Source organism: Rhinatrema bivittatum, chromosome 3 (genome assembly GCF_901001135.1).
Source record: "Rhinatrema bivittatum chromosome 3, aRhiBiv1.1, whole genome shotgun sequence".
Lineage (NCBI taxonomy): Eukaryota > Metazoa > Chordata > Amphibia > Gymnophiona > Rhinatrematidae > Rhinatrema > Rhinatrema bivittatum.
This window is the reverse complement of record NC_042617.1, coordinates 303,002,936-303,017,389: the sequence shown is the minus strand read 5'-3', so window position 1 is coordinate 303,017,389 and position 14,454 is coordinate 303,002,936. Positions and strand designations below refer to the sequence as shown.

At 43.4% G+C, this 14,454-nt stretch overlaps 1 protein-coding gene across 1 annotated transcript; it reads right to left on the bottom strand.

Moving 5' to 3' along the window:
• Positions 1-1,361: 1,361 nt before the first annotated feature.
• On the bottom strand, positions 1,362-14,169 carry PFDN5 (prefoldin subunit 5). The gene is made up of 6 exons (XM_029595079.1): positions 14,015-14,169; positions 12,508-12,610; positions 6,363-6,394; positions 5,566-5,640; positions 3,352-3,457; positions 1,362-1,767 (listed from the first exon to the last, which is right to left on the bottom strand). Exons 1-6 carry the CDS (start codon positions 14,138-14,140, stop codon positions 1,697-1,699), a joined length of 513 nt encoding a protein of 170 aa, XP_029450939.1. The 5' UTR covers positions 14,141-14,169; the 3' UTR covers positions 1,362-1,696.
• Positions 14,170-14,454: the final 285 nt, after the last annotated feature.

Genomic DNA, 14,454 nt, shown 5'->3' with positions numbered 1-14,454 from the left:
CCCTCAGAACTGTGACAAGTGACTCCCCGGTCAGGCTGTTTACTGGCCAAAAATGTCTCATGTAGCAACAAAAACTCTGGGGAGAACATTCTTACTGCCCCAGTCCCCTCAGAGCCAGCGGCAACACCAGGCAGTTGTGCGATGTCCTCTCTCTCCAGCCCCCCGACCGGCCCCAAAGTCGGAACGGGCTGGGGACAAATGCGGCGGACCCTGCCCCACTCCCATCGCTGATGCGGGAACAGCTGCCTATATCCAAAATGGCCACCGTTCCCGTGCCCTCACAGGAAGAAACAGCACCCAGGACAGAGTCGCAGCCTAAAATAGCTGCCGAATCACCCGAACATAGACGTTGCTTTGCAGGCAGAGGAGCCCTCCCTGGCCTCCGAGCAAGGGGCACAGAGGCCGGCCCTGTTAAGATGCAAGCGCGCCGAGCCAGAGGCTTGGCATGCGGTACCTTGGGTCATGCTGGGGGAGGGAAAGAATCGACTCCCGGAGATGTAAAAAAAAAAACGTAAAAAAAACAAAAAAAAAACCAAACAAACAAAAAACAAAACAGCAGAACTGCAGATTCAGCATCCTGTGCCATCTGCTAGAGACAGAGAAGATACTGAGGAACTGCAGGTGGCACTAGGGTTTATGAAGCCATGTCAGTCAAGTTTTCCTCTGCTCCATCTGCTGGCAGGGATGCATAAACCCAGGCGTCTGGCCTGATCTGGGTATATACAGGGAATGAGGTTTATAAAATCATAAGAGGGGAAGTACAGGTAAAGTAGAAACAGTTACCTTTTCAAACAGTATTAAAAAAAATACACCATGAAGCTAGCAGATAGTAGTTTTTAAAACAAAAATCGGAGAAGAGGGTAGGGGAGGAGAGATGAGAGAAGTTAAGTTCATGACTCTGGTTTGGTTTTTCAATATTGGCCTATGTATGGTATGTATCAGAGCTAAAATGTGCACCATACATGTTTCATTATAGATGCATTTTATTCTAATAAACAAATATAAGGATAAAACAAAAATCAGAGAAAATATTTTCATTCAATATACAAACAAGCTGTAAGTTGTTGGCAGAATATGTAGTCATCTAGCATAATCAGGTTTAGACAAGCTCCTGGCATAAAAGGTCATTTGGAAAAAGCACTAGTACTTGCCCATGGGAATAAGCACCAAATAACAGATCTACTCTGCCTCACGGGTAGCCTGCAGATCCCAGACTAGCAACTGTTTGAGACTACATGCTGGGCTTGATGGTCCTTTGGTCTGACCCAGCATGGCACATCTTATGCTCTTAGGAGACATTTTAGTTCCTATGGAATTTCAAGTTCTAGCAGATACAGAAATAAAGTCACTCAAAGGCCCTCCTCATGACACTGCTTTAACATTTTCAAACTTTTATTTTGTGTTGTTTTGCATTGGAAATACAAAAAAAAAGTCCTCACCCCATTTTAATTTAAGACAGTGCACAGCAAGCTTGGTATAAATAAAGGCCTGCAAACTGGTAGCTTCCTTCCTCCTAATAAAAAAAACAAAAAACAAGAACACCCAGGTAGAAGAGAGTTCCTCCTGACTGCTTCATTAAGACTTTGAAGCAACTGCTTCTCTGTCAGTCACTCTGTGCTGACCTGGGGGACTAGAGAAATGTCGATGGAAGATGTTGGTTGAGGAAGGTTGACGATGGACTCCAGGTAGGCTGGGACTAGGCCTTGGCCGTGCCAGCCTGAGAAGCTGTAAGCTGCTGAATTTTCAGGCTCATCATCTCCATTACAGCTGGAAAAAAAAAAAGGGGTGAAAAGGGTAGGGGAAAAACAGAAGAAAAAAAATAATCATGAATTAAAGAGAGTTTTAGGAAGAGGGTGTCGCCAGTCAAGGACGGGACACAGCATGATGCACAAAATTAAACTAAAGTTGGCAGATATCCTACTTTGTCCCCATAATCACTGGAGGCATTTCCCTTTCTCTATGTTTATGGCAATAATTTTGATTAGATCAGGAGCTCTTCCAACTATAGCCAACTTCAGTCTTTTTCCTCTCTCTCAGAGGCCACCTCTGTGGTCCAAAGAACAAAAACAGTGGGCCTTCAGTCATCTCCAGTTCTATTCTTAGACCAAATTCTGTATGTAAGATATAAAAAAGCACTTTCCCTAAATTCTTAATTTTATAAGTCTTAGCAGCCTTACCTTCTTACTCTACCACTAGGGCCTTGTGCACCAGTTTATTTTACAATTAAAAATATGAGCCACTTAAATTTGTTAGAGGACATGAAAGTTAGAATAAGCTGCTCCATGGTTTGGTGACAGCATTTCCTCTACCAAATTCAGTTTAAGAGTCCTATCTGACCAGGCTGATGTGTGTTGTGAATTCAGTACTGTAAACCTCAAGGGGACAGCTGTTATGTGGTGCAAAGATGGCTTCTGCAGGTAGCCAAGTACAAAAAAACCCCAAACAAAACAAACACACTACTTCTGCAGCAACAGACCCAAAAGTGCCAGAAGAGCAATATTCAAATCCCTATGAAGGTATGTGGTGTGGCTCAGTCTCAGACAATGTTACAAGATGCCCGAATGGGAGATAGGCAGACCACGCACAGTGCTAGACACACACTATGATAGACACACACTATGATACAAGATACGAAATATACAGTTATGAAAATATAGCTTTATTTACAGCACACATGCTTCATTTCACGTGACTATAATACATACCAAATCAGCATCCTGCCACTCATCAGGTCGGGGAACCCCGGTGTGACCGAAAAACAGAAGCACACAGCTTCAACGGGAAAGATCCTGCGCCACTCATCAGTGCACAGGTGAGGCTCCGGGCTCACACTGGAGAACCCCGAACTTTTATAGGGCTTTGTAAACAAGCGTACGTGCAGACAAGTGAGCCTGAGAATTTCCCGTTTCAGGAGAAGACTGCTGGCCATGCATCCCTCTTCCCTGCTAGGTCAGACACAAACCAGCTACTCTCTTGCTTCAGCCCTGCTGAGACAGCTTTTTGCTTGAAAAACAAGTTTCCCCAAGTTCAAAAAGTGACAGGACAGCATAATGTTTGTTCTGAGAGCACTCTTTTACCAAATCGTATTACAGATCATACAGTTTACAATAATGCTACTTTCCCTAATTGAAAGCTTCTTGGGTGGCTGGGAGTCGATTCCAGGGCATGTGAAGGCACGAGGTTGATGCAGGCAAAAAAAAAAAAAAAAAAAAAAAGACACATACAAAGGGCATGAACAAAAAAGGCAGATCAATAGGAATTTAAAAATAAAACGGAGACCTTTATTCAAATTCCGAACTCATGCCTGTTGCACATTATTTAATCTAAGACCATGGGCCTGGAGCCCCTCACCTTGTTTCATGGCGTGCTTCTCCTGCAGTGCTGGCTGGATCTTTTCTATCTGCTTTGTTAAGAAGTCTATCTTTCTCTTGAAGAAATCTCGGGCATCATCTGCAGTCTATAAAAATAAAATGAGGTCAGAGAAGTAAAGAGAAAGGAAATACATTAGTGCTTTGCCACAACTTGTATTACATGGCAGCATTTCCTGTCTCCATCTGCTTGAAAGGAGGGAAAACCCAACAGTCTGGAGTGATCCGGGTACGTACAGGGACCTTTGTAAACTGGATAATTTGTTATGTTTCTGTATATTGATACTGTTAAATAAAATTAAATGAATTACAAAATCAATTTCATTCTTTTCCACATCAGAAAGCCTCATGCGACGTGCAAGAGCTGAGGCAAAATTTGTGTTCCCTTGGAAATGGTTGCAGAACAGCAGCCCCCAATTCCTACAGCAAGCTAGAAAATCTGATGGCATATTTCCACAGTAGGTAATATACATTTTACTTTACATTATACAAATAAAGTAGCTTTTCAACCTTTTTGTTTCTGGATGATATGTTTTGTTCATATTGGGGGTAATTTTCAAGAGGATTTATGCGCTTAAAATTGGGTTTTATGCGTGTTAAGGGGCTTTTGAAAATTACTGTAATATATTCCATGGCAATGCTATAGGATTTACCTGCATAAGTGCACCTTAAGTGTGTAATTGGGCTTTTGAAAACTGCTATGATAGTATGTTACACTTATGCACATAACTCCTTTGCAAATTGCCCCCTTTTCCCCCCTCTCACCAAAAAAAAAAAAAAAAAGTAAAAAAAGAGGGGTCACTGACAAAAAGAGAGAAGGGGGGAAAGGTCCTCCCCACCCCAAACAAATCTCGTTCTCCCTCAGTACCTTCTCTCCCCTCCCCAGACATTTTCACAATCTTAATATTCCGCTGTCTTCCAGAGACAGTCTGTCCAGGGCAGATTATAGAAAGACATACATAATAAATATTAAGCACACACATACACATTTAAAACAATTAAAACCAATAAAAACAGAACATTAACACCAAATGTTTCTCGCAATGAATGGCATGGGCCATCCATTGCTCCTACCATGTGACAGGGGCCAGCCAATGGCACAGATAGCCCTTGTCACAGGGTAAGGGCAAAGGGCCACCGGCGCCATTTTGATTAGTGGCAGCCGACGGCCCGAGAGCGGGAGATCGCTTCTGGGATCCCTGCTGGACCACCAGGTACTTTAGGAAAGTTTTTCTTTTGGGGGGGGGGGGATTCTAAATAATTAGATTTAAAGGGTCGGGATGGGTTTTGGGGTTTTCTCCCCCCCCCCCAAAACGATAAGAAAGCCACACAAAACTTTTGTGGGGTTTTCCTATCATTTTCGGGGACCCCCCCCCGATACTTGACAGATTAGAAAATATCGTACGATATTTTCATCCGTCAAAAAAAAACAAACGATGCACATCCCTACCATTTAAGACTTTTTTTTTTTTTTTAAGGATCATGTACATTGCCCATATAAAGGATTATGCGAAATTGCTAACAGACAAAATTGAATCTGCTTTTTAATCGGGAGCCAATGCTGGGGTAACATGATCATATCATGACAGTCACAAAAGTAAACAGGCAGCATCAAGTTTAACAAATTGTAGCACCCTAAGCAATTCAGATAACCCAACCCATAAAGTACAACAATAGTCAATATCACCCAATAAAGTGATTGCAGTACAGTACGAAACATTAACTGGTTAAAAATTTTAGTGAGTACAATAGCTTTAAGTTATAAGTCAATTTTGGCCAGTTGAAAAATATGTGGTTTAAATGTTACATTTGAGTCTAACATAATTTCTAGACTCCGTATTTCAGTCAAAATAGGAAGTAATAAGATACTTGCTGGCATGATTTTTTTTTCTTCTCTCCCCCCCTTTCAGCCTTGGTTCTCGCAACACTCCCTCCCCCATGTAGCCAATAACTTATTTCAACCCCCCCCCCCCCCCCCCAGTTCCCAAGCCAAGATTAGTATGTTTGGGTGTGAGGGAGGGGAGGCTATGTGCACACCAGCTGGCCAGCTGCCTGTCCTCTCACCCGGTTCCTTCATACTGTTGTTGATCCTTAGTCCTGTTTTCCATGCTTCTGCTAAAGAGTTAATTCTGTATACAACAGAACTGACCTATAACAGTAAAGTAGCACTGAAAAAGCTCGATCTATGTTTATTCACCTTTTCAACATAGTACCCGGTTCCCACATCTATCAGCACATGCTCTACATCATTCAGCTTGCCAGGCACATACATCTAGATGAAAGTTAAGGAAGGATGGGAGCGATAACAGAAGGAACAGATGGGCATGCTACGCTTCCTAACATCTCAGCCCTACCCCTAGGGAAAGAAGTTTGAAGCACATATCCTAACATGCATGTCAATAGTAGTAATTATACGTACTAGATGTTACATAGTTATTTCGTGTCTATGTAAGATGTGTTTGTGTAGTTTTTTTATGATCTACTTATTTGTAACTCACTGAGACCACCATGAATATAAGGCAAGATGAAATAAAAGTCTGTGCTTCTGAGTACATCCACCTGGTTCTGCCTTTGACTTACAACAGAACGACATGAGGAATAACAATAATCAAAAGCAAGTCAGCTTAATTTCCTAACAAAAACTTCTAACAATGACTAGACTTCAAAGCTAGAGAGCGCATCACATATGGGTCAGTATCCCATGCACAGCTTCCAGCTGCTTGATTTGCTCTTTTACTCCCACATACTAGAGTACCAATTTGCATTCAGTTTCCTCATCTCCAACAACACTAAGGGAGGTAGATTCATTGTATAACTTCAGATTTCAAAACATCATTATGGATGAGTTGTCATGCCTCTTATTCTTGATTTTCCTCTTCTGCCAAGGCTCCCCACATGACCCACTGTTGGAAAAGACAAATATATTTTATATTATCTCATAAGAAGTCAGGCCATTTTATTTTATTTTATTTTTTTTTTTACTGGAAAGGATACAGAACTGGTCAATGGGACAAGCAATTCCTTTCCTAGCAAAGCAGAGACAAAAAAAAACATAGGTTAATGACAATTCAGCTAGCAGAAAACTGTCAGTCTACATTAACTCAAACCACATCGATTTTATAAGGAACTACAGATTGTGATAAGAGCATTAGTCACCTTAAATGATTCACTTTGTGCATAAATATTCCTTCTTCCTGCAAGGAAGCTTTGTAAAGGAAAATTAGCAGGTAAGAACCAATTTTCGTTCCTGTAGTACCACAGATCAGTCCAGAATCCAGACTCCTGGGTTTTGCCTCCCTGCCAGCAGATGGAGACAAAGTTTTACTGACACTGCTACATAACCAAGAATGCCACCTGCAGTCCCTCAGTATTGACCTGTACCCAAGATGTCAAAAACCACCATAAAATTTCTAAGCAAGCTTGCTCCCCTCCAAAGAGCCAGAAGGTGAAGTTGCCCAAAAAGACAACGGAAAACTTGTTTCCCAAATTTAACATAAGCAATCAGCATTGAAAACCTCCAACAACTCCACACTATATACAAAGCAACAGTATGAGCGGCAGACTCTTCCCCCCCAATAAATGGGCAGTTCTCTAGACTGATCTGTGGTACTTCAGGAACAAAAATTAGCAGGTAAAAAACAATTTTCCTTTCCCTGTATGTACCCAAATTAGTTCAGACTCCTAGGATGCACCTAAAGGTGGTATGTGGAGAGTTCCGCTCGTAGAACACTCTCACTAAAGCACATGGAAGCCGGAGCCCCGACATCCAAGCAATAAGGGCTAGCAAAAGTGGGCAATGACTTCCCAGTAGCCACCCAGCAAATTTCATGCAGAGACACCTGCTGCGACTCAGCCCAGGAAGTCATTGGAGAACCAGTCAAGTGCGCCCCTAAATCTCCCAACAACGGGCACCCTTTAGAAATGTAAGTCAACTCGATTGCTTCCTTCATCTACCGCACAACTGTAGCCTTAGACGATTTCCCTTCTTTGGACCACACCTCAGTAGAGGTAATACGATCTATGGAAGTCATAAGTAACCTTTAGATACCTTAATAATGCATGCCTCCAATCTAAGAGCCTAAGCTCCCCGCATAAGCATAGAGGAATCCAAATCCATAAAAGCTAGAAGCTCAACTGTCTAAGATGGAACACAGACTACCGCAGGCAGAAAATAAAGGCACCATGCATAAAGATACCTGTAGGAAGGGATATCAACACAACAGTGTCTGGAACTCTGAAATTCTCCTGACTGAACAAATAGCAACCAAGAAAACCATTTTAAGAGTCAAGTCTTTAACCGTATCTGTCTTTAGTGGTTCAAACAGTCTCAAAGTCCTCCAAGGACTAGATTCAGATTCCAAGATGTACAAATGTTCCACACCCGAGGAAACAAGTTCTTAGCTCCCTGAAGGAACCATAGAACATTTGAATGTGTGGACAGAGGATACCCTTGCACCTTACCCCAGAGACAATCCAATGTCGCTACCTGGACATTCAGAGTTAAAGACCAGTCTTTGACCAGAACCTTTCTGTAGAAAAGGCAAAATGTGTGACACCATAGCCTGAACAGACTGAGGGTGCATTCCATCAACAGCAGACCAGGACTCTAAGATCCTCCAAATTCACACATACATCAAGGATGTAGAAGGTGGAAATAACCGCGTTGGAATATCCCCTCCATCTCAGTTGTCTCCTCTTAGAAGTGAAGCCGCAAGACATAAGTGAATCGCCTGACCCAAAAATATTGGGCCCTGGTGGAAAAGTTAACTGATTTCCAAACCTCAGGGGCCCCATCTATGGTTATGTTGATCAGATCTGTGAAGCATGTTCGATGTGGCCACTTTGGAGCTACCAGGATCACATTGCCTGGATGTTACTCTATCCACCGTAATGGTGGATAGAGAAACATCCTGTTCTCTCCTGTTGTCCAGAGACAACAGGAGAGAAGAAAAGAAGAATCCCTAAAGTCCACAGCAGCACCAGAGCTATGATCCCTTTATACCATGTTCTGGTCATCGGCTGTAAAACCATGACGCCTTGATGTTCTCTTTGGTCAGGATATCCCCATCTTCCGTGAATGAGACAAATTGCTGCCCCAACAGCACCCATTCCCCAGGGTCTAGCTTTCTCAGACTGAAAATCTACCTGAATGTAGTTCACTCTGGTGATGTGAGACACTGCCAGCTGCTCCAAGTGTTGTTCTGCCCAGAGAATAAACTACTGGGCAGAACGAGCGCTGTCTGATTCTTGGTTCCGCCTTGATGGTTGATGTAATCCACTGTCATCACAATATCTAATAGGACCCATATACTCCCAGACCCTGGGCACAGAAAACTCTAGGAGAAGCCTAATCTGACTCTGCAATTTTCAGCACTCTCTCTCCACTTGTGTGTTGAACTGAGCTCCGAAATACTCCAGGGTTTGTAAGAGGACTAAATGGCTCATTGCTAGGTTCATCATTTATTTTTATTTATTTATTTAAAAACTTTTATATACCTGTATTAGTATGCATACATCATACCGGTTTACAATGTAACTTTAAAGGTAGAAATTACAATGAACAGGGAGGGCGAACAAGGAGGAGTATACAAAGAGCAGGAGGTGGAGGAGTTAAAGCAATAAATAAAAACTGCAACGGACTATTTACAGGAATATACAAGGCGTAGGCAAGATACTTGCAGAAGTCGGTGTACTCATCATCCATCCTAGAGACTTCAAGCACATTGGTACCTTTTGTACTGATTGTCAATAGAAGTCATTTGATGTAGCATGAATAAGCCAGTCATCAGGATACAGATTTACTAACAAACCCTCCTTTTGTAACACAGCTGTTCCCATCACCATCACCTTGATGAAGGTATGTGGAGCAGTTACCAGCCAAAGGGAAGGGCTCGAAACAAAAAATGTTCCCTTGGGAACCTCAGGAATCTCTGGTGCTCCAGCCTGATGGCTATGTGCAGGTATGCTCTATTAAGGCGAGAGATGCCAAGAACTCTCCCTAGTGTACCGCCGCTATGACAGACCTCAGAGTTTCCATGTGGAAACAGGGAACCACAAGAGCTGCATTTACCTTCTTTTAAAATCAAATATCTCTTGAATTGGATACAGGGGGTAAAGAAACAGGATGCTTAACTTAAAATTGACCTCTGGCCACACTAAGCGTGTTCAGGGTCTGAGCCAACGAACTCAGCAAGACATCTCTGTGAGAAAAAGAAAAATCTGAGCAGAGTCCAAAGCAGCTCTCAATCATATGCAATTTCTCCCTCTTCTAGAAGTGAGAAAGCCAATTCCCCATGTGAGAATCCTCCAATGTCACATGATGTACACCCCCTTGAACATTACCAGGGACAGCCTCCCTGCAGCATTTGCCCGCTGTGACTGACACGCACAGGTACCTGCGCAAATATGCGCTCCTGTCTAGATCACAACCTTACGCGCTCATGTACCTGCACAAATATGCACTCCTGTCTTGGTTGCAGACGTACATGCTCAATTCTAGGCCATGGCCTTACACGCACAGGTCCCAGCACATGCAACTGCCATGCAGTGAGAATGCGTTGACCTACCACATGGTCAAGCAAAGCCTGCCTGCACCTTCAGCACGTTTAGGCCCAGATCTGTTTAACATCCGGCACCGAAAATCGGCCTGAAGAGCTTCTCAACACCTCAGGCCTCTTGACTGGCCAAAAATCTATGGAGACCGGGGCCAAGAGCTGGCACATCACTAAACATGCTTTCCGCATAAGCAAATTAAAACCAGAAGATCTCTACTCCTCCTCAGTGAAAGTACCTTTCTGTATCTCTACGGGACAGGGAACTGCCAGCAATAGTTGAGGAGGGGATTCTCCTGCCTATCCCGCCAACACTGCTAGGGAATCAAAAATGGCCATCATTTCCACACTGAGGAGGAAAGCCTCAGTGCTAGACCCTGTCATCTGTGAGTCTTGTTCTACCGGTGGGGCTATGCTCAACGTAGACCTCTGAATGCTTTTGCTGCACTTAGAAGCTGTTCCTCCCTGCAGCCACAGCACTACCAGCACCTCAACAGCAAGCAGGGGAACAGTCCCTCAGCGCCACAGAGCCAACACCTGGTCTCCTAAGCAGGCAGAGAAGCCACTGAAAAACTCCATCACTGAGCTCCCCAAGCTGCTAAGATAGCGTCCCTCCCTGGAACATCACTGTTCCAGGGAGGGAACAAGTTCCTTGGTTTCTCTTTTTTTTCACCGACAACAAATAAAAATACATAGAAACTAATACTTCCCTTTGGTGCAAAGGTTCAGGTTCCAGGAGCACAGGCCGCATGGCAGATCAGAAAAAAAGAGCCAGACTTTTTTTTTTCTTCAAAACTTTACCAAACTTACAATAGCTACTCCCTAGAATGGAACACAGAGCTGCTAGCAGAAAAAAAGAAAAATCAGCCAAATTAAAAAAGGAACTAAGAGAAAACAGTCGCCCTGAGCCTGTAGCTGCCTCAGCAGCCTCATGAACGGGAAGAATCTGGACCACCAGATATACACCCCATGTAAGAAAGGAGAGAGCATACAAAAAGGGTCACCAACTCACAGCTCACCCACCTTGACCAGACAGGGAAGGACCCACTAGGACCCAAAACCTCCTGGGAGGAAGGCTCATAATGCCACCAGGAAGATTGAGTGATCAGATGGGTACCCCCCTGAAGAAAACCCTCCAGAGGCTGCCAATGTGGTCACCACGAGCAAGTGCATGCTGAAGAAAAGCCTGAAATCGGCCCTGCTGTGCTCACCGACTTGCAGTTTGACTTTTTTTTTTTTTTTTTTTTTAAGGTACAGTACCATTAGATGGGCAGGCTGCTCCAAATCCCCAGAGAAATTTGGGGGGGGGGGGGCGCAGACCACCGGCATCTCACCAACAGCAGGGAGTACTGAGGACTTCCAAGCCTGGCTCCCGCAGTACCTGCTGCCAGGGGGGGATGGTCCCACCAGGACCTGCCAACCCCCTGCTGGAGACAGTAATGCTGAAGAGACACTGGCTTAAGAGGGGGTTCTCACAAAGTTTTTCCGTCTCCATCTGCTGGAAGGGAAGCAAAACCCAGCAGTCTGGACTGATCCGGGTACGTACAGGGAATGCAGGTTTTGCACCAGCTACCATCTGCTGGAGGCAGAGAAATACTAAGGGACTGCAGGTGGCACACTGGGTTATGTACAGTGTCAGTAAAAACGCTGTCTCCATCTGCTGGCAGGGAGGCAAAACCCAGGAGTCCGGACTAATCTGGGTACGTACAGGGAACAAAATGATATTACCATTGGTTAGAGGGGCCAATTTACTTACTAGTAGGGGTAGAAATTTCCCAGGCACCCAAAGATTGGTACCTACTACTGGCCTGTAGCAGGCTCAGGACAAAGAAAGATATTCAGAAGGCCTGAAGGAAACCACTGCAGCCTAGAACTGCTCCCTACCCTGGTTCTTAAAAGTTTTGGCTGGTGCCACATTTTCTAAGTATTTGTCCAAACTTGATTTTACTATAAAGAAATTACAAAGTTTCACATCTGAAGGTGCTTTATATATTTTATTTCTTTATAATTTTTTGACAGAGAAAATGAACTACAACAACAATTAGTGCAAGAAACTAAAGGAAAAATATAATACAACCAAAGCACCCAATAAGAATAAAAACAAACAAACAAACAATCTATTGTGGCCATCATACTAGGCACTCATGGTATAATATTACCTTCCTTGCCTTTTACTTAATCAATATCCATTTTTTAAAGTTTGGGGGGGGTTTTTTAAGCAATTAAAAATTCACTTCTCTTGTGCTCATTATGGAGATTCCAATCCCTGACATGGGACCGTGGTTTGGATGTTTGCATCAGGGGGACAAGATCTTACCACTGCAATTTCTTCATCAATTAGAATACCATTAAGTACTGCATTTTATGCATTTACTCAAGAGTATTCTAATTGATATTCTTATTCATTTTAGAAGGAATTGGGTGCTTTGGCAGGGAAAATGAAACCCCATCCCCTCTGCTACTACCCATGGAATGCTTTGATTAGCTAAATGTCTCACTTCTCTTTATAAATCCAAACAAATCTCTCTTATAATGCAATTAATAAAAGAATACATAAAGAACTTTTTAAGGCTTGAAGCATTACTTGCCTTCATTGCTTTTGTTTAGCACATTAAGACAATCTTTGGCCTCTACATATTTTGTCTGAACCAACTTGAGCTGTGCAATTGATGAGGAGAGAAATTCCACTTCCTGGGGGATGAAAGCAGCAAGGTTTAGAAGTACAGAAAGAATCCAGGAGGGCTGTCAAAAATACATCAACAGAATAAATGGGAAAAAGGTGACAGCTGGAGTTGTTTGTGGCAGTTTAGAAGAATAGCGAGGAAGAGCTGGATTCTCAGCAAGCTGCAATGCCTTTTATTGAATAAACATTCTCCAAAAATGATACACTACAGTACTGGCTTTAGGATGGGGCAAGCAGTGCAGTCATTTAGGGTAGCATGTGATGATGGGTGCTACCAGTCAGGGTGAGCACTCACAGTTTCCTATGGTGTATGCAGGCACAGGATTCCTCAAGTCTTCACACACACACCATATCTAAAGTTGCACAGACCCAGCCCTGGCAGGACATCAGAAGGAACTGTGAGAGCCTATAACTATTCACCATTTTGCACCTTTATTTCCAAACATTTGATAATCTGTTTTTTTCCAGGCTGGCCTCAAAGGGGATTACAATATAGTTAGAATGGAGCAGAATTCGGGCAGACCCTGAACGGCACATTAAAAATTCATGGCCGGCACTTGTATTCTGCTACTAAACAGGTTGGGGGGTTTTTTTCTTCGGGAAGAGACCTGGGAGCATAGGGAATGGGTAGATGTAGTGGCACTAGCAGGGAGAGGCAAGAGGAGACTGGAAGCAGATACTGGAGTTGAGGAGCATTAAGAGGCAAGGAAGAGAATGCCAGGAATGGAGGGCAATTACGAAATAGGGGAGAAAATACGGAGGTAAGAGGCAGGTTAGGGGATACTGGGAACAAAGAGGAGTAAAAATACTGGGGATAGGATACTGAGGTAGGGGAGTAGGAAGCAGGGAGCAGATGCATTTCCATCACTCGCTAATCCACACCAAGAACCGAGAGGAGACCCATCAACTATTTTCGCCCAAGGCACTATTTGTCCTGATACTGTATATAAGCTTCTGAAATCATATAGCGCCCATCTTTATCTTAAAAAAAAAAAAAAGTTCGCACACAATCATCACCTCTAGACAGTCTTCATGTTTATCCAATAAAAAGGTATCATAGAGTCAAGTCTCCTCTAGGACCAATATTGGTCACTAGTTCTCCGCATCATGAAAAAAAAACAACAAAAAAACCTTTTATAACTAAATGACAGAAGCCCCAGTTCACTAAATAAATATACATAAATAACTAACTAACCCACACATTTTCCTGATTTGCAGATCTGTCTGCGCCAGGCAGGACATACTGACGTAGCACCATAAACAAAAAAAACATTCTGCGCTCCATCACTTCGTGTCGAACAGTACAAATTGGGTTCACTGTAGTGATCAGGCGAGCCCAGACAATCTCAACACGACAGGTGCGTGTCCCAGATTTCTCCTTCCATCATTACCCTAGCCCAGCCGCCTCTCACCTGGTCCAGTTGATTCTTCAGTACCTCCAGCTGCTGCAAAGAGAGCTCCGTGATATTCACCGCCTGCGCCATTCCTGGAGGGCGGACCCGGAAGCGGAAACGGAGAGCCGCTAACACTCTAGCCATCCTCTCGGTGGGACAGGAGGTCCATTACCGCGGACGCCGGAGGATATAGGAGAGGACCGGAAGTTTAAGGACACTCTAGCGTGGTTTTTTTTTTTTTGCCAGTCTCGTTGATTAAAGCTCAACTTTCTATTCTAGGGTTTCCTGGTAGCTATGGTTGCTCAGACCAGCTTATCTGTTTTTTGTTTCTGTTATTCTTACTTTAGTCCGATTAGTTCTCTTCAGCTTCTGGAAAAGGGGATCAAGTCCTATGGGATATGCTATTTTTTCTTACAAGTTATTTAGGTTTGAAGGGCGTGATATCTTTTACTGGACAA

Coding starts and splice junctions, on each gene's coding strand:
- PFDN5 (XM_029595079.1), bottom strand. CDS start 14,140: ATGGCTAGAGTGTTAGCGGCTCTCCGTTTCCGCTTCCGGGTCCGCCCT. Junction 5,641..6,362: donor TTGTCCCATTGACCAGTTCT/GTATCCTTTCCA, acceptor ACTTTCATCTAG/ATGTATGTGCCTGGCAAGCT. Junction 3,458..5,565: donor CCGGGTACTATGTTGAAAAG/GTGAATAAACAT, acceptor TTATTTTTATAG/ACTGCAGATGATGCCCGAGA.